This window comes from Bos grunniens, chromosome 1 (assembly GCF_055505025.1).
Source record: "Bos grunniens cultivar Pamir isolate PY7600 chromosome 1, Bosgru_T2T1.0, whole genome shotgun sequence".
Taxonomy (NCBI): domain Eukaryota; kingdom Metazoa; phylum Chordata; class Mammalia; order Artiodactyla; family Bovidae; genus Bos; species Bos grunniens.
Window position 1 is genome coordinate 88,497,753 of NC_141165.1, and position 18,544 is coordinate 88,516,296.

Genomic DNA, 18,544 nt, shown 5'->3' on the forward strand with positions numbered 1-18,544 from the left:
ACTCATACCAGGCTCATGTTTCACCCCCCTGGATGCTCACAGTGACTTCATATGGTTAGGATTCCTATAATTGCTGTTTTTAGAGGAAGGTGAGGCTTGGAGAGATTGGATAACATGCTCAGGGAACCCATGCAGTGGGAGGTATGATGCATATTCCAACCCAGAAATCTCACCTGGCTGTACAATTAACCTCTATGTTCAAAGAGACGAGTGATCCTCACAACCTACTTTAAGAATTAATTTAAGTGCTGGGGCTGGGTTCTTCCCAAGCACAGTAAATTTTAAGCACCATTGCCACACACTCCAAAGAGTTTTCACTTAAAGACCTTCCATAAAGAGAGAACTTGATGCTTTGATTAAACCATGAAAGGAACATATGCACAAGATACACAGCTCTTGTCTTATTTCTAAGGTCACATGTAATAGTCGCATGGTCAGATAACATTAGGGAGACGAGCTGGGGCATAACCAGTGGGGGCAGTGAGGCTAAATCATGGCAAGTGAGAACTGAAGGGAAGTTTAAGAATGAAGGCCCACCTTCCACGCTAGACAGAAGAAGAAACTAAGGTCTACAGAGAAAGAATAGTGACTTCCAAAGTCAGACTGCTTGTTGGTGGTGCAGCTGGACCTTGAATTCTAAATTCTGCCAGCGTGTTTGACCCAGCATGACTCTTTTCAGAAAAACCTGCCACTTCCTAAGTTGAGGCCCAGTAGATAACCCTAAATAATGTGCTGGTAAAGAAAATGTTCCTATTTTGCCAACTACGTTTAAGGCTGATGTTGATTTAAGCAGAGGCTTTTGCTTTGGTTTGGGCTCTTAGCAAATCAGGCGGATTTAGTAGAACCTGGCTGAATGTTACACAGTTCACACCTAAAAGTTAGTGTAAGGAAATTCCCTACTTCCATTTATTCCTATAAAAATCAAAGCATAAGCCCTTAATTAATTCAGCTTGGAAGGCTACATAGCAACCAAATTCTTCATTTTTCCAATTGTTCTTTTTCTGAGACAGCAGTTTTTTTTTGTTTTTGTTTTTTTTTTTTACCTCTAGTTCAAATATAATTCATTAGACATACAAGGCAAATGCCCAACCTATTTGTTCCCTGACTGCTGTGTCTCTGAAGTTCTGCATTCGTCAGCCACCCAGGTTTTTGGCAAGGCCCACTCTCAGTCCACCTTCAACTTCCACTCGCAGTCCCAGCTCCGGTGTGATGCTGCCCTCCCTCCAAGCCAGAGATGAGAGAGACACCTCCTCTGCAGGACAGGCACATGGCAGCAGACAGAGGAAGCTTCCCTGAGAGCCCTGGAACTACTCCACTGGAGCTCTCGTGGGCTATGCCAGACTGAACAGCTAGCCAAGGAGGAGCAGGGAACAGCCGTCCCAGCAGAGAGGGCTGAAGAGGCCAATCAAGGCTCTTTTGACAAAGCTCATTTCTAGAACAGGATATGTGGGGGTGGGCAGCCCATCTGCCTGGGGTGTTTCACCCACTCAGCCCTCATGGTTAAGGTGGCCGCCAAGCACAGTCGGTCTACAGGGACTGCTAGCTCCTGGCAGTCTTTCTGTTACCAAGGATATCTGGCTCTTGGACAGAGGTGCACTTGCCGAGGATCATACCAGCACCTTGCTCCTAAGTGCCGCAAGTTTTCAGGCAGATGAGGCTCTCCACCTGCGAGACACATCAGTACTGAGGGATGAAGGGATAAGCATACCTGCAGAATTTCTCTGCACAGCCTCCTTCCTAGGAACTGTGTCTGCATTCTCTCATGTTTCCCTATCTTAGTTGGATAGCCAGCTATCTCGAGGATCATGAGGACAAGCTATAGGGTGAAACCTTGAGTCCAGACAAGGTTCTCCATCAGTTTTCCCCTTCTGTAATAAGGCCTTGAAAAGGTACATCTGTGGCCAAGAATACTGCTTCTCAAACTTTAAAGTGCACATAATTTACTTGAAGATAAAATGAGGTTCAGATTCCTAAGTCTGGGATTCTGTCTTTCCAATCAGCTCTTGAGCGATGCTGGTGCTGCTGGCCCAGAGCCCACACTTAGAGCAGGTCCTAGATCAGCAGTCTTTGATTAGTGCATCAGAATCACCTGGAGGGCTTACTGTTGGGCCTCATGCCTGAGAGATTATGATGTGGCAGGTTCTGGGGATGGGCACCTGAATTTGCATTTCTAACAAGTACTCAGGTAATGCTGATGCTGCTGATCTGGGGACCACAATTGGAAGTTGCTGTCCTAAGGTACATCAGAGATATCAGCTGCTGTGATTTAACCTTCACGATAAAAAGCAGTGATTCTCAGCCCTGGCCGCACGGTGGCATCATCTGAGAAGGTTTTGCCAAGGCCCAAGTCCCATTCAGAGGTGCTAAATCAGAGTATCTGGGTATTGTCATTTTTAAAATAATCCCCAGATATACCACAAAGTGAATAAGGGCTCCTCCTGGAGCTGTGTGGAGCATGATCTGCACCCTGAAAACAGTGTCTCACAGACAGCTGCAGCCTGTTCACAACAAAATGAACATTCAAGGGAAGATAATGCTGATCAAAGTAAATAGAATTTACTAGATTGTCTCTCCTCCAGTTAGGAGTGAAGTTCCTTTGAATGCTTGTATGTCCCCTTTCAGGTCATTAAAAGAAGCACAGTACCCTAAAGTCAAGTTTGATTGCTAAGGTCTGTCTGACAATCTCATGATTCTGAATCAACAGAGACATGGACCAACTGTGTTTCAGAGTTGATGGCCTGAGCTCCTGCCTGCCTCTTCCTGGAGGACCTGGGGTGGTGGGGGTGAGGAGACCTGGGCTCTGGCAGTCCACTAGTTTTAGGCCCAGACCAATAACTTCTTCCTTCTGGACTAGGGAACCACTATGGCTCTCTCCAGCTCTGAGTTCAAAGGCTGTTCTGCTAAGTGGCAGCTGAAACGTAAGAGTCCATGCATTTGTTGGATAAACAACGAATAAATTCTAAATAGAAAAAGAAGTCTAGTCTGAGTAACAGCCATGTGTTTTTTGAGAAGTTATAAAATTATATGACCTTGCCATAAATTTTATCTGTACTTTTTACACTCACACACAGACCAGTGATAGGAAAAAAGAGGACTCTCGGAGGGCTTCACTGGTGGCTCAATTGGTAAAGAATCTGCCTGCAATGTGGGAGACCTGGGTTCAATCCCTGGGTTGGGAAGATCCCTGGAGAAGGCCATGACAACCCATTCCAGTATTCTTGCCTGGAGAACTCCATGGAGAGAGGAGCCTGGTGGGCTACAGTCCATGGGATTGCAAGGAGGTGTAACACTGAGAGGCATGGACTGGAGATGAGGAGTCAGCCCTGAGGGTGGAGGACAGGGCAGGAGAGTATGTGCAGGGGGTAGGGGTGGAACAGCAATATCTACACATCTGAATACAAGTCACAAGGATGGCTGATGGCATTTGGAGCCCCCTTGGTTTATTTCTCTAGAGCACCATGTTTGTAAATCTGTGCTAATTTCCATCATTGGTTTTTCCCATTCTCCCCACAGCACCACGGAGAAGGCAATGCAATCCACTCCAGTACTCTTGCCTGGAAAATCCCATGGACAGAGGAGCCTGGTAGGCTGCAGTCCATGGGGTAGTGAAGAGTTGGACATGACTGAGCAACTTCACTTTCACTTTTCACTTAGATGCATTGGGGAAGGAAATGGCAACCCGCTCCAGTGTTCTTGCCTGGAGAATACCAGGGACAGGGGGAGCCTGGTGGGCTGCCGTCTATGGGGTCACACAGAGTTGGACGCAACTGAAGCGACTTAGCAGCAGCAGCCACAGCACCAGAAGAACCTGGTCCTATTCCTGTCTTTATGATAGCTAACTGGGAAACCTCAGACAAACAATTTCAGGTCTCATGCTTCAGTTTCTTTTTTTGTTTGTTTTTAAATGGTACAAAACTCTCTGTTTCTTGTACCTGTGGGAAGAGAATGAATGAGTGGAGTGGAAATGGCCCTTGGAGTTAAGCTGATTGATGTTCTTGTTTTCATCATCTCCCTGCTGGACACATAAGCACAGGACAGGTCTCCTACCTGAGGCCTGGACCTCCATGATGTACTGGTGCAGATCCTGGCCTTGCTGGATGACCTCAAAGGTCATGTTGTTCATGGCTAGCTTCCGCTCTGTGTGGCGCTGCAGCCGCTGTTCCGCCAGTGTTAGATCCTCCGTGTTGAAGTCATTCATCTGCCGAAGCAAATCCTCATTCCAAGCGTCGAGCTCTGCTGTCACCTGTAAGGGAACCACCGTCAGTGCAGCTTCACTGGTTCACAAGAGACAGCTATGTAGAAGCTCACTGATTCTGAGCCTTATTAACTAATCTAGGTCAGATCTGACTCTGCTTTGCATCTCTTTCCTGACCCCTAGACTACGTTTAAGCAATGATGCCAGGCACCCATGTATGCATGCCTTTAATAGGGTTCTCCCTGTGTTTCAATGTCTACAACAGCTACTTTGCTGCACACCTGGAACCAGCTATGCTCCAATATAAAATTAAAATGTTAAAAAAATTGTTCTCCCTGTGCTTTAGTGTCTACAGCAGCAGCAAATACTTAAATGATGACTTATGGTTTAGAAAGGTTTTGCATGCTCCATCTCACTCCACCCGCAATAACCTGAGACAGAGGCCGAGTGGAGATCTCTAGGTCCATCTCACAGAGAAAGCAGCCGATACTCACTCACACAAGTGGAATGGTTTGCCCCGAGTTTACCCTACTCATGAGGGACACGACCGGAGGATATAACTCAGTTTCTCTCCTTACTGCAAACACTTAGTCTACCATACCGTAACTGTTGTTCTAAAGATCTCATCATTGGAGAAGGCCTCAGAAACTAAGTACTGAGCCTAACTTCAAGAAACAAACAGAAGGCTGGAGAAGCCCAGGCAATGACCGAAGGTCACATAATTGTTCAGAGCTGGTGTACACCAAACCCAGGGATCCTGATCTGGTTCCTGTGTTCTGGGTACAGAATTCTATTACTCACAAAGGGTGATGCCTGGTAATAGTGACTAAAGAAGGTGTAAATGTATACCTTACCAGTAGAAATCCAAGAAGATTACATGCTATTGAAAGGCACACATGATTCTAATGAAGACTGAAGCATGGAATGAAGGGAGACTGCCCTAACATGGATTTGCTAATTGGTTATTGCTCTACAGTTTCAGTCATGTGATGTGCCCTCATTTACTCAAATAAGTGCCTGCACCCGGAGACTGAATCCTACACTTCCTTAGGCTCGCTGCCATCAAACACACAGGAACAACTCAGAAGTACTTAACTGGATAATAATTCCACATGATACATAAATCAAACAAAACCTTTTCCAAAGTGGGTTTCAGGTGTGTTATCTCATGAAGTACGTGTGAATGGCACAGGTAGTGTCTCTCTCTTTTCTGGGAAGAGGCAATGGAAGCCTCACCCCAGATCACACAGTGCAGTTTGGTCCAGGCACCCTAAGCACACAGCCCAGAGACCAGCTTAGTAATCTTCATCATGCTGGCAGTCATCCCAGCTGACATGTGGCAAAACCTTCCCAGTTACCAAACACTGCTATCCAGGAACATCAGGAGACAAAGAGAAGGAAAGACCAGTCTGATGCAGCCTATTCACAACGGGAGATGGTGCTGTACCATGCTGTGCCAGGGCCACACAGACCCAGATGGGAAAGGCAAGCAGTCCCTCATGAGAGGCACAGGATTCCCATTCTTCATCTAACAGTAAGACTTTCCTCCATTGAAAGTGCAATTACTGTCTTCAAAGCAGAAATGGGGCAACTAAAAATATTACCTTCACAAGTCAGACAGAGGAAGACAAATATCATATGATATTACTTATATGTGGAACCTTAAAAAAAAGGGTACAAATGAACTTATCTACAAAACAGAAATAGAGCTACAGATGTAGAAAACAAACTCACAGTTACCAGGGGGTAAAGCGGGGGAGGCAGAATACATTGGAAGACTGAGACTGACACATACACATGACTGTGTATAAAATAGATAACTAGTAAGAACCTACTGTACAGCACAGAGAACTTGGCTCCATACTCTGTAATGGCCTATATGGGAAACAAATCTAAAAAGAGTGGGTATTTGTATAACTGATTCACTTTGCTGTACATCTGAAGCTAACACAACATTGTAAATCAACTATGGTACAATAAATTTTTTTTTTTTAAACCCTTCAGTGTCATGGGTTCTCACTTTATGCCCCTACCTCTTTGCAGGTCAACTAAGGGATCCACTGAGTTCAGCCCAAAACCTGGTATCAATTTATTGTGGGGAGTTCTTGGTGATTTGGGAATCAGCAGGTTGGCAGGCACACAGGTTTTTGTTATATCCTATCTTTGAAAAGCACTTCATTCTCTAACTAGAGAAGGGAGTTAAAATGAGAAAAACAAGAGCAAGAACTTATAATTGTGGGCTTCCTTGATGGCTCAGTTGGTAAAGAGTCCTGCCTGCAATGCAGGACACCCATGTTCAATCCCTTGGTGGGGAAGATCCCCTGGAGAAGGAAATGGCAACTCACTCCAGTATTCTTGCCTGGAGAATCCCATGGACAGAGGAGCCTGGTGGGCTACAGTCCATGGGGTTGCAAAGAGTCAGACACAACTTAGCAACTAAACCACCACCAACTTATAATTTATAAGAGATAATTTATAGAATGAATAGGACTTTGTAGGCTAGGCCTATAAATGTTTTTCCTTCTTGTATTAAAAAAAATTGAAGTAAAATTTGCATACAATAAGATACACAGATACTCAGTTCTGTGAGTTTTGACAACTTTAGATACCAGTGTAACCGTCACCAAAAACAAAATACAGGACCTTTCCATCACCCTAGGGACTCACCCCTCCCAGTCAGTTCCTGTCCACTGCCTTCAGGTACTACTTTCTGATTTCTATCATCACAGATTCTTAGATTCTGTATAAATGAAATCATACAATGTGGACTCTCATGTCTGGCTTCTTGTGTTCAACACACTGTATTTAAGATTCAGTTGTGCTGTATCTGTTCATTCCTTGCTGCTGCTGAGTACTGTTCCACGGTGTAGAGACACCGTGATTTTTTTACCAGCCCTCAAGTTGATGAACTCCTAGGGTGTTTTCAGTATTTCGCTACTATGAGTAAGGCTGATGTGAAAGACTTACACAAGTCTTTTGTGGACACGCTTTTCATTTCTCTTGAGAGTCACTTAGGAGTGTGACTGTAGGGTCATAGGATAAGTATATGCTTAACATTCCCAAGAGGAATTTCACATTCCCTGTGAAAGTTACAGTTGTTCACCATCATTTGGTACTATCAGTCTGTTTAATTTTAGCCATGCTAGTGGGTGTGAAGTGATATCTTATGACTTTAGGTTGTATTTTCCTGATGACTCATCATGGTGAGCACATTTTCATATGCTTATTGACTGCTGGAATCTACTTTTAGAAAGTGTCAAGTTTTTTTTCTCATTTTTCAGAACCTAGGTTATCTTTTGATTATAGATTTGTTAGAGTTCTTAATACATGCTGGATATAAGTCATTTATCAGATAATATATGGCAAAGAGCCCAAACAAAATTTTTAGTCCATATCCTTGCCTACAAACTTAAGGGAAGTAAGAATAAGACAAGCATGAAAGAAACAGTCTTTTTCTTTACATTTCTTTTTCTTAACATTTTAGCTTTTGCTTTGTTTTCATGAAACTGAGTCAATGAAGAAGCTGTGTGTTGCAGGAAGACCCTAGAGAGGTCCCGAGCCATGAGTCTGTGGAGTGGAAAGGCAAGTGCCAAGAGTCCTGATCAGAGCAGAGCAATGATGAGGTGCTTTAGCTGTGAGAATAAAGCTCAGAGGTCTGGTATCTTGAGAATCTGAATCCAAACCAAATGTGAAATATACCCAGGATTCTATATCTGGTGTTTCTATATTCCTTCCTTCCCCTTCTCTACCTACACTACCCAACCCCATTAAGCTGAGGGGCCCACATCTGAAATGAAGCCTGAAGAATGAGAATTTCAAGAAGCTACTCAATGCAACAGCCTGACTTCCAAGCTTTGCTCCTTGGGTCTACACATTCTTTACTATCTCTGTGGCTGACCTTTCCCAACCTCCAAGAACTGAAGCCCAGAGCCTTGAAATAGTCTGATTTATGTATTTCAAATGATGGCTAGAGTTTAATTATTTTCTTTCCTGAGTATTTTCTGTTTCCTAAAGGAATATTCTGTTATTGGCTTCCCCCTCTCGACCTTCTTTCTAGGGCACAAGGCTGGCACAGAGCAGGGGTTCATTTTTTAAGGGAAAAAAATTTGTTTTCAAACCTGAAGTTCACTTTACTGCTAATGAACAAACATAGCATTCTAGCCCATCTCATGCTGTCCTGTTATGTGAACTAGGCGTGTGGCTTACTCTCTGGTGTGAGAAGTTGCTCTGCCCTCTCCAGCCACCTTCTCTGGTCCGGCAGCCCTGAGACATCCTTGTTCCTCCTCCCAGTCTGCTCAAGTCCTCACCACCCTTCAAAGTCAACTCTGGCATAGAGTTTCATGACAACCCCCAAAACCTGATGTTTTTCTCTGGCTTATCTCATTACACGGGACAAGGGTTAATTTGCTAGTACAGAAACAAAACCACGAAAAGAAAAACCTGTCCGGTGGACTAATCCAGTGATCTAACTCCATTTGGAAAGGAAACCTGGAAGAATTTGTTCTGGGCAGAAACTAAGGCCTGAACCAAATGAGTGAAAGATGGAACATAAGGTACCCACAGGACATTCAGCTTTCAATCAACCTATTTTTCTTTCTCCTTCCACTCAATTAGCTCCATCTCAGCTCCTGGCTCACTCAGTTCCTCTCTTGGCTCTGATGGCCACTCTCTGCCTCGTTCTTCTGAATTAATTGAAGTGTTAGGATATGATGACCTCTTTGAGAGATACATTGGCAGTGTTTTCTATTCTAACAATTATCTACTCCAGAGTCACAGCCATAAGGGAAATCAGAGAAAAGAGCTAAACAGGCATTTAGATAGGATAAGAGGCAGTGGGAAATGGGAAGGCACTTCAAAAAGAAGCCCAAAGCTTTCCTGCCAGATGAGATTCACTGAATCCAGTATTCTGCAGCCCAAAATTGACTCCAGGGACTTGGTTTAGCAGTGGCCTTGGGCTCTGTTCTCAGAAAGCCCTCTTCTTTGGCTCCTCTCATTTTCTGGGTCCTTCCCAGTAGTTATGGTAGAGGATACTTTCTCCCCTCACCCCCAAGTGTCTTAAAGAAGATATTTGACCCTGAACTATGTATTCATTATGGGATAGACAGTATTTTACCACAACCTTCCCAGGTGGCACTAGTGGTAAAGAACCCACCTGCCAATGCAGGAGATGCCCGAGACAAGGGTTTGATTCCTGGGTGGGAAAGATCCCTTGGAGGAGGGCATGGCAACCCACTCCAGTATTCTTGCCTGGAGAATGAATCCCCATGGACAGAGGAGCCTGGCAGGCTACAGTCCATAGGATCGCAAAGAGTTGGACATGACTGAAGCAACTGAAGAATCCCAGGGACAGGGGAGCCTGGTGGGCTGCCGTCTATGGGGTCGCACAGAGTCAGACACGACTGAATTGACTTAGCAGCAGCGGCAGCAGCAGAAGCGACTGAGCACGCAGTGTTAAGCATTTGATTCTCTTTTCTTTCATCCTCATAGCAGCTCCTCACAGCAACAACATGAGAAAACCAAGGCACAGAGAAGTCGCATCATTTGCCTCAGGGCCTCGGAGCTGGTGGAGGCGGGACTGAGCACTCAACTCCGAGGCCAAGAGCTCTTAACCACGGTGTCATATCCATAGAGCTGGTATAAGAACCATCTTCAGGGTGTACTTTTTAAATTTTTATCACTTCAGAGAAGTGCCTGTTTAACCTTTCCTCTGTTTTCTTCTCTAAAAAAACCTTCACAAACTCATTGTAACTCCATTTTCTTCACTTCACATGAACTTTTAAAATTAATCATGTGCTTTGAACACATCAATAAATTGTATGTTTGTGGCTTTATATAATGCCAGGAATAACTTACCCTTTCAAAAAACACACAACCTTCCCCTAGTAAGATATTTGTGTTAAAAAGTTTGGTAAATTTTAAAAATTGATTCTGAGAACTTATATACTTAAAAATATAGTTTATATATTTAAAGTATACTGAGTATTTATACTCAATATAAAGGTCATATTAATCTAACTGGAATTCTTTGGCCCCTCAGAAGCCTTTGGGGCTTCCCTGTGGCTCAGACAGTAATGAATCTGCAATGCAGGGGACCTGGGTTTGATCCCTGGGTTGGGAAGATTCTCTGGAGAAGGGCATGGCAACCCACTCCAGTATTCTAGCCTGGTGGGCTACAGTCTATGAGGTTGCAAAGAGTTGGACAGGACTGAGCAACTAACACTTTCACTTTTATTTTCAGGAGCCTTTGCCATGAACAGGATAAACATCTGCAATCTGGCATTGGGGTGTGAACACTGGGACAAAAGTTGTGGCAAAGAGAAGTGTAATCTGCCCTCTGCATAGGCACATTCTCTTTATGGCAAGAGCAAACGCCTGTCTCTCTCACAGCAGTTACATGAACACTCAGGGATCACCTAACGGATCAGATCAGATCAGTCGCTCAGTCGTGTCCAACTCTTTGCGACCCATGAATCGCAGCACGCCAGGCCTCCCTATCACCAACTCCTGGAGTTCACTCAGACTCACGTCCATTGAGTCAGTGATGCCATCCAGCCATTTCATCCTCTGTCGTCCCCTTCTCCTCTTGCCCCCAATTCCTCCCAGCATCAGAGTCTTTTCCAATGAGTCAACTCTTCACATGAGGTGGCCAAAGTACTGGAGTTTCAGCTTTAGCATCATTCCTTCCAAAGAAATCCCAGGGCTGATCTCCTTCAGAATGGACTGGTTGGATCTCCTTGCAGTCCAAGGGACTCTCAAGAGTCTTCTCCAACACCACACTTCAAAAGCATCAAATCTTTGGTGCTCAGCCTTCTTCACAGTCCAACTCTCACATCCATACTTGACCACAGGAAAAACCATAGTCTTGACTAGACGGACCTTTGTTGGCAAAGTAATGTCTCTGCTTTTCAATATGCTATCTAGGTTGGTCATAACTTTCTTTCCAAGGAGTAAGCGTCTTTTAATTTCATGGCTGCAGTCACCATCTGTAGTGATTTTGGAGCCCAGAAAAATAAAGTCTGACACTGTTTCCACTGTTTCCCCATCTATTTCCCATGAAGTGATGGACCGGATGCCACGATCTTCGTTTTCTGAATGTTGAGCTTTAAGCCAACTTTTTCACTCTCCACTTTCATCAAGAGGTTTTTTAGTTGCTCTTCACTTTCTGCCATAAGGGTGGTGTCATCTGCATATCTGAGGTTATTGATATTTCTCCCAGCAATCTTGATTCCAGCTTGTGTTTCTTCCAGTCCAGCGTTTCTCATGATGTACTCTGCATATAAGTTAAATAAACAGGGTGACAATATACAGCCTTGATGAACTCCTTTTCCTATTTGGAACCAGTCTGTTGTTCCATGTCCAGTTCTAACTGTTGCTTCCTGACCTGCATACAGATTTCTCAAGAGGCAGATCAGGTGGTCTGGTATGCCCATCTCTTTCAGAATTTTCCACAGTTGATTGTGATCCATACAGTCAAAGGCTTTGGCATAGTCAATAAAGCAGAAACAGATGCTTTTCTGGAACTCTCTTGCTTTTTCCATGATCCAGCGGATGTTGGCAATTTGATCTCTGGTTCCTCTGCCTTTTCTAAAACCAGCTTGAACATCAGGAAGTTCACGGTTCACATAGTGCTGAGCCTGGCTGGGAGAATTTTGAGCATTACTTTACTAGCATGTGAGATGAGTGCAATTGTGCGGTAGTTTGAGCATTCTTTGGCATTGCCTTTCTTTGGGATTGGAATGAAAACTGACCTTTTCCAGTCCTGTGGCCACTGCTGAGTTTTCCAAATTTGCTGGCATATTGAGTGCAGCACTTTCACAGCATCATCTTTCAGGATTTGGAATAGCTCAACTGGAATTCCATCACCTCCACTAGCTTTGTTCGTAGTGATGCTTTCTAAGGCCCACTTGACTTCACATTCCAGGATGTCTGGCTCTAGGTCAGTGATCACACCATCATGATTATCTGGGTCGTGAAGATCTTTTTTGTACAGTTCTTCTGTGTATTCTTGCCATCTCTTCTTAATATCTTCTGCTTCTGTTGGGTCCATACCATTTCTGTCCTTTATCAAGCCCATCTTTGCATGAAATGTTCCTTTGGTATCTCTGATTTTCTTGAAGAGATCCCTAGTCTTTCCCATTCTGTTGTTTTCCTCTATTTCTTTGCACTGAACACTGAAGAAGGCTTTCTTATCTGTTCTTGCTATTCTTTGGAACTCTGCATTCAGATGTTTATATCTTTCCTTTTCTCTTTTGCTTTTTGCTTCTCTTCTTTTCACAGCTATTTGTAAGGCCTCCCCAGACAGCCATTTTGCTTTTTTGCATTTCTTTTCTATGGGGATGGTCTTGATCCCTGTCTCCTGTACAATGTCACGAACCTCATTCCATAGTTCATCAGGCACTCCATCTATCAGATCTAGGCCCTTAAATCTATTTCTCACTTCTACTGTATAATCATAAGGGATTTGGTTTAGGTCATACCTGAATGGTCTAGTGGTTTTCCTTACTTTCTTCAATTTAAGTCTGAATTTGGCAATAAGGAGTTCATGGTCTGAGCCACAGTCAGCTCCTGGTCTTGTTTTTGCTGACTGTATAGAGCTTCTCCATCTTTGGCTGCAAAGAATATAATCAATCTGATTTCGGTGTTGACCATCTGGTGATGTCCATGTATAGAGTCTTCTTTTGTGTTGTTGGAAGAGGGTGTTTGTTATGACCAGTGCATTTTCTTGGCAAAACTCTATTAGTCTTTGCCCTGCTTCGTTCTGTATTCCAAGGCCAAATTTTCCTGTTACTCCAGGTGTTTCTTGACTTCCTACTTTTGCATTCCAGTCCCCTATAATGAAAAGGACATCTTTTTTGGGTGTTAGTTCTAAAAGGTCTTGTAGGTCTTTATAGAACCATTCAACTTCAGCTTCTTTGGCATTACTGGTTGGGGCATAGACTTGGATTACTGTGATATTGAATGGTTTGCCTTGGAAACGAACAGAGATCATTCTGTCGTTTTTGAGATTGCATCCAAGTACTGCATTTCGGACTCTTTTGTTGACCATGATGGCTACTCCATTTCTTCTGAGGGATTCCTGCCCGCAGTAGTAGATATAATGGTCATCTGAGTTAAATTCACCCATTCCAGTCCATTTCAGTTTGCTGATTCCTAGAATGTCACCTAACAGAACTGGGTAATAAATTCAGAGAGAATAAGACGGGATGTTTGCTTAAAATGTGGATGCAAATGCATATGCATATGTGTGTGTGTATATATATATATATCAAATTTGTATATATTATTTAGGTAGTTTATTAATAATAACAGTGTTAACTACAATGTATTACAGTGTTAAGTGCTAGGTACTTGAGTTCTATGTGTTAACTCATTAAATCCTTAATAACTCTATGGACTGGGAATTATTATTCTCATACCTATTTCTCAGATGAGGAAACCAAGGGAGTAACTTGCATAAAATCATACAATTAGTGAAGCTGGTGAGACAGGTTTCAAACCCAGGCCCTGTAACTCATACTGCATACTCAATGACTATACTACACTGCCATTCAGCAGAGAGTGACTGTGTGTGTGCGTGCATGTGTGTGTGTATATCTACACTACACGTTATGCACATTAAGGTCCAATCCCATTCCAACTAATAATGAGGAGGAAGGGTGTAAGGCATTTCACTATGGTAAGATGCTCTGAAATACATGAGCATGCTCTGTCAATACATGCTCTGTCAATGCAAATGAACATCTTTCTGTTCTATGATGTCATTATTTATATTAAAATGAGAAAAAGTGAAAGTGAAGTCGCTCAGTCATGTCCAACTCTTTGTGACCCCGTGGGCTGTAGCCCACCAGGCTCCTCTGTCCATGGGATTCTCCAGGCAAGAATACTGGAGTGGGTTGCCATTTCCTTCTCCATACTGGAGTGGGTTGCCATTTCCTTCTCCAGGGGATCTTCCTGACCCAGGGATTGAACCCGGGTCTCCTGCATTGCAGGCAGATGCTTTACCCTCTGAGCCACCAGGGAACTGAAAGCTAAATATTCTTCACTGACCTACAAGTGCTGGCTGGTAGGAGAAGAGCTATTGCAGCTAAATAGAATTTCATTGCTTTGGGAAGGGCTATTTCATCTACAATGGGTATGTATATTTACATGTTCTTTGGACTGAAAGAAGATCCAGTCAGTCAATCCTAAAGGAAATCACCCCTGAATATTCACTGGAAGGGCTGATGCTGAAGCTCCAATACGTAGACCACCTGATATGAAGACCCGACTCACTGGAAAAGACCCTGATCCTGGGAAAGATGAAGCAAAAGGAGAAGGGGGCCTCAGAGGATGAGGTGGTTAGATAGCATCACTGACTCAATGGATATAAATCTGAGCAAAGTCTGGGAGACAGTGAAGGACAGGGGAGCCTGCTGTGCTGCCGTCCATGGGATCGCAGAGTCAGACATGACTTAGCGACTGAACAACAACATATTTATGTGTATTACCACTGTGAAACTAAACTAAATTACCATAGCCATTTGTTCTTCCTGTAGTCTAGTATTAGGCTCTTTTCTGTTAATCAATTAAAATGATAAGATTAGTGAATTCTAATACAGATTATTTTAAAGATATATCATGGAATTTCACTCTGTTTTAGAAATACATACAATCTGTCCAGAGTTAAAATACTGATGTATGTAGCTATAAGGAAACCTTTGAGGATACTGAAAGAAGCAGTATGGAAAAGCAGGACTTAGCAATAAAGAAATCCATGCAGTTATTTTTTTTATTTTTGTGATAAAAAGTAAGAACATATCATAACACTCTAACTGATGAGTTCCAATGTTTGGTTACCTAATTTCTATTCCAACTGGATAATTTAGATACTGGAACACAGTTTTTACAACCAAGTTCATGTTCTTTTTTTCATCATCATCATAATTAAAATTGAGATCTTTTAAAATCATGACTGATACTGAGGGGATCTTGAGTCTTTATTTTGCCCATATCTTGGCCTCTTAATCAGTTTGAGACTCATAGAAATCTATTGTTTTCAAAAAATCTCCCGTCTGTTGAAGAGGTCCCATGATATATATTGTTCACCCATTCTAGAACTTATCAATGCTTGAGTTTCAGAACGGATTTTCTTCCGCAAAGGCTAAACACCCCATGCTGGAGTTTACATTATTTCCTTCTACTGAGTTACTTGCATCTTTACCAGAAAGGAGAAGTGGGCAGCATTTGGACCTTCATAATGTCACCTGACTTCAAGTCCACAGCCCCTCACCCACCCCATTACAGAATGATCTGAAAGCTTCCATTAGGGATCTTTGATAATTTAACAAAACAGGTGACATTCTAGAATACTAAAGCTATGTAAGTAATTTTTTTTTTTTTTAATGGAAGATGTGAGGGGAAACTGCCAATGATTCTGAAATCAATTTGACAAAAGTCTAGAAGAAACAATCAAATAAATATTTTGTGAGAATTTTGGTTTACTTTATTGCACTTATTCTGTATTTCCTTTGCAAAAGATCTGGATCCATTTAGAAAAGGATATAGGGATCCCAAGGGAGCCTACAAAGATCGATCCCAAACAAATCTTATTTTTTTTCTTGATATAGTTACTATGTTGGTGGGTTTGAGGCACATTATAACCAGGAGAACAGCAAGGCTTTGCAGAGTCTAACACTATCTGTGGAGGAAAGGGCTGTGAAATCGGACTAGAAGATGATGTGGCCCTTTAAGGAATGACTGTGCGGGCTGATGGCTCTGTGCCACTGAAGGAAAACGTCCAGTAAAGCACCACAGAGCCCTGCCTGACCTGGCCAATATTTCAAATTGCTGAAACACTGATACAATAATAAATTAAATATATTTTGATAGGCTGAAGAACTGTGCCAGAAAAAGGAGAATAAAATTTGAGAGGAAAAATACATAAAACACTTTCATTTAAATTTTTTACAAAGTCAGTGTACTGGAAGCATGTACCCAGAAAAAACAGCCAGGGGCTTTTGGGGGAGCAGAAGCATCAACAGGACAGGTGATAAGTCATAGAAACGTCTCTTGGGCTGAGTGTATAGAACACCAGCGTCTTGGACACACAGCTGCCCCAGGGTTGGTGGGGCCGGGGGTATAAGCCACCATGGATAACTAGAGTCCAGCCACCAGGGGGCAATGAGGCAACAATGTGGGCCCAGAAAGTGGGGAGAACACTGGGGTTATATCCCACAGAGAAGGGCCAACAGTGAAGAGAAGTAGTTATTGAAGTTTTAGAGGGGACTGCAGAAATAACTTTCACAATCTCAACACATTCTGGATAAAGGAAAAGAGGCCTATGACGAACATTTTCAAATATGTTAAAGCTTCCAAAAAGCGGGAGCAGATTTGTTTTGTTTCTCCAGAGAGCAGAAGCAGGAGAAAAGGGCAGAAGGAGATCTTGGTTCAACACAATAATGAGATCCTGAGTTCCCTCCTCTCCTGAACTCTGCTTCTGGGCTCTGGAGATATTCTGGTAGAGGCTGGATGGCATTCTTCAGAGATGCCAAACCCTGGCCATCAATTTTTACCTGTCCTCCAGGTGTCATCTTACAGGGAAACCTTCCACGGGCAGCCTGAAAAGCTAAGCGGTCTTGCCTCAGTGTTCTCATCGATCTGTAAGCCTGTCTGTGTCATAAATTATCACTATGGGATGGTTCTGTTTCTGCGGTTCTTCCCATCTAGCTCCCTGATAGCAGGGACAGTTTCATCTTCTGTGCCCGAAATAATTTTTGAGGCATAGTAGGTGCTCACTAAATGCTTACCAAGTTGAATTTGTTAGGTAAAAGACTGACTGAACAATCTCACTCAAGTATAAAACATAAGAGGCCTCTGCATACAACCAATCACAGAGTTGATGCTACCAGTGAATAACAATCGGCTTTCTCTCCTCTAGGAAGAATTTTCCTCCTTGAAGGCCATTTTCCTCTAGCCTCAGCCTGGCCCCAGCCTATCCCAATATGAACCCCATGGATTTAGAGCTGCTATTCCTTTCCTTACTCTGATTAATTGTGCAGATTAATTTTCAGGTACATTGAAAAAAACTCTGATTGTAATTACAGAGTCAGAAATTTAAAAGAAAGATTATAGGTGTGGCCCATTTTTCATAAAGTCCTTGTTTGGGTTTATCTTTCTCGGTGTCATTCCTAGCACTCTCCAGTATGCGTATGCTCATCGCAGGGGGCACCCAAGATTGCCCATTGATAACAAATAGAAAAATTCTAAGTATATAAATAAGCATATGTATGTACATATATATTATACACACACATATTTGATCAAACTACTAAAAAAAAAAAGATACAACAGTTCCCTGGACTTTCATAGTATACTGACCCCAGACTCTCACTTGTACCACATGGTAGATGGTGTGTTGGGAGGGCTCCTCAGGGGACACAGGAAGTACCTCAATACTTCAGACGACGGACTTTCTGGCTCATCTGTTCAGCTGCTTTTAGCACATTTCAAATTATTGCTCTTTTCATGTGCCCAGTTAAAGGGACTTATCTAGTTTTAACTAAACTACCCTTCACAAAAGACATGTGGCTTAACAAGGTTCCTCAAAGAAACTACAGTTTGAAGATAATACTGACTGTGAAAGCTCAAGAGAACTCAGAACTCTTTGGCAGCCATGTGACGGGGTAAAGAAACAATGACAATCTAATCCGATCTGTCAAGAAGCAGAACCAAAAAATAATTGAAAATTATCAAGAATACTATTTGAAATACAGAACTGCAGCTTCTGATGAAAAAGTCAAGCTTCCTTCGCCCTAAGGGCACAGTGAATTTTGAGATTATTAGTGACAGAATACATACATAATTTATAAGCTAACACAGATGAATATGTAGAGAGCTGAAAGTTCAAAAACAGTTTATTGAGTATATATAATCAAAGGAGTTTTGAGACCACTGACCTGTTCCTGTTTCTAAAAATATTTTCTTTCCAATCATTCTAATTAATTGTATAAAAGGTGAAATGCATGGAAGCATCAAAAAGAAGAAGAAATTTTCCATATTCTTACCATCACAAGATAAAGATTATTTGCATTTGGTGAAGTGTCTTTTCTAACTGTTTCTTATAATGTGTCTTTCACAGAAGGAGGCTGAACTTACAGGGAAAAAACTTTATAGAATATCTGTGAGTCATTGCTTCTGGTCTCCAGGGATGTGAAGAAGGCATATCAGGAATGCAGTCTTGGTTTTTTAACTTTTGCCTAATACGTTTGGGATAAGTGTCACTCTTAGCCGGGGACCCTTAACACCACCCCAAGTACTTCGGGAGCCATATAATTACATAAAAGGAGACTAGTGCAGCAACTCATGTCTTAT

At 42.6% G+C, this 18,544-nt stretch overlaps 1 protein-coding gene across 46 annotated transcripts in view; it reads right to left on the minus strand.

Annotated features, from left to right (window-relative positions):
- KALRN (kalirin RhoGEF kinase) overlaps window positions 1-18,544 on the minus strand; it is a 692,908-nt gene that overhangs the window by 291,209 nt on the left and 383,155 nt on the right. For all 46 annotated transcript variants that reach the window (XR_015164343.1, XR_015164397.1, XR_015164395.1 and 43 more), the window contains exon 14: window positions 4,048-4,243. Coding sequence is in view for 37 of the 46 variants with exons in the window: in XM_086402125.1 (XP_086258251.1) it covers window positions 4,048-4,243 (196 nt within the window). In the remaining 9 variants the exon portion in view is untranslated. The remainder of the gene's footprint in view (window positions 1-4,047; window positions 4,244-18,544) is intronic.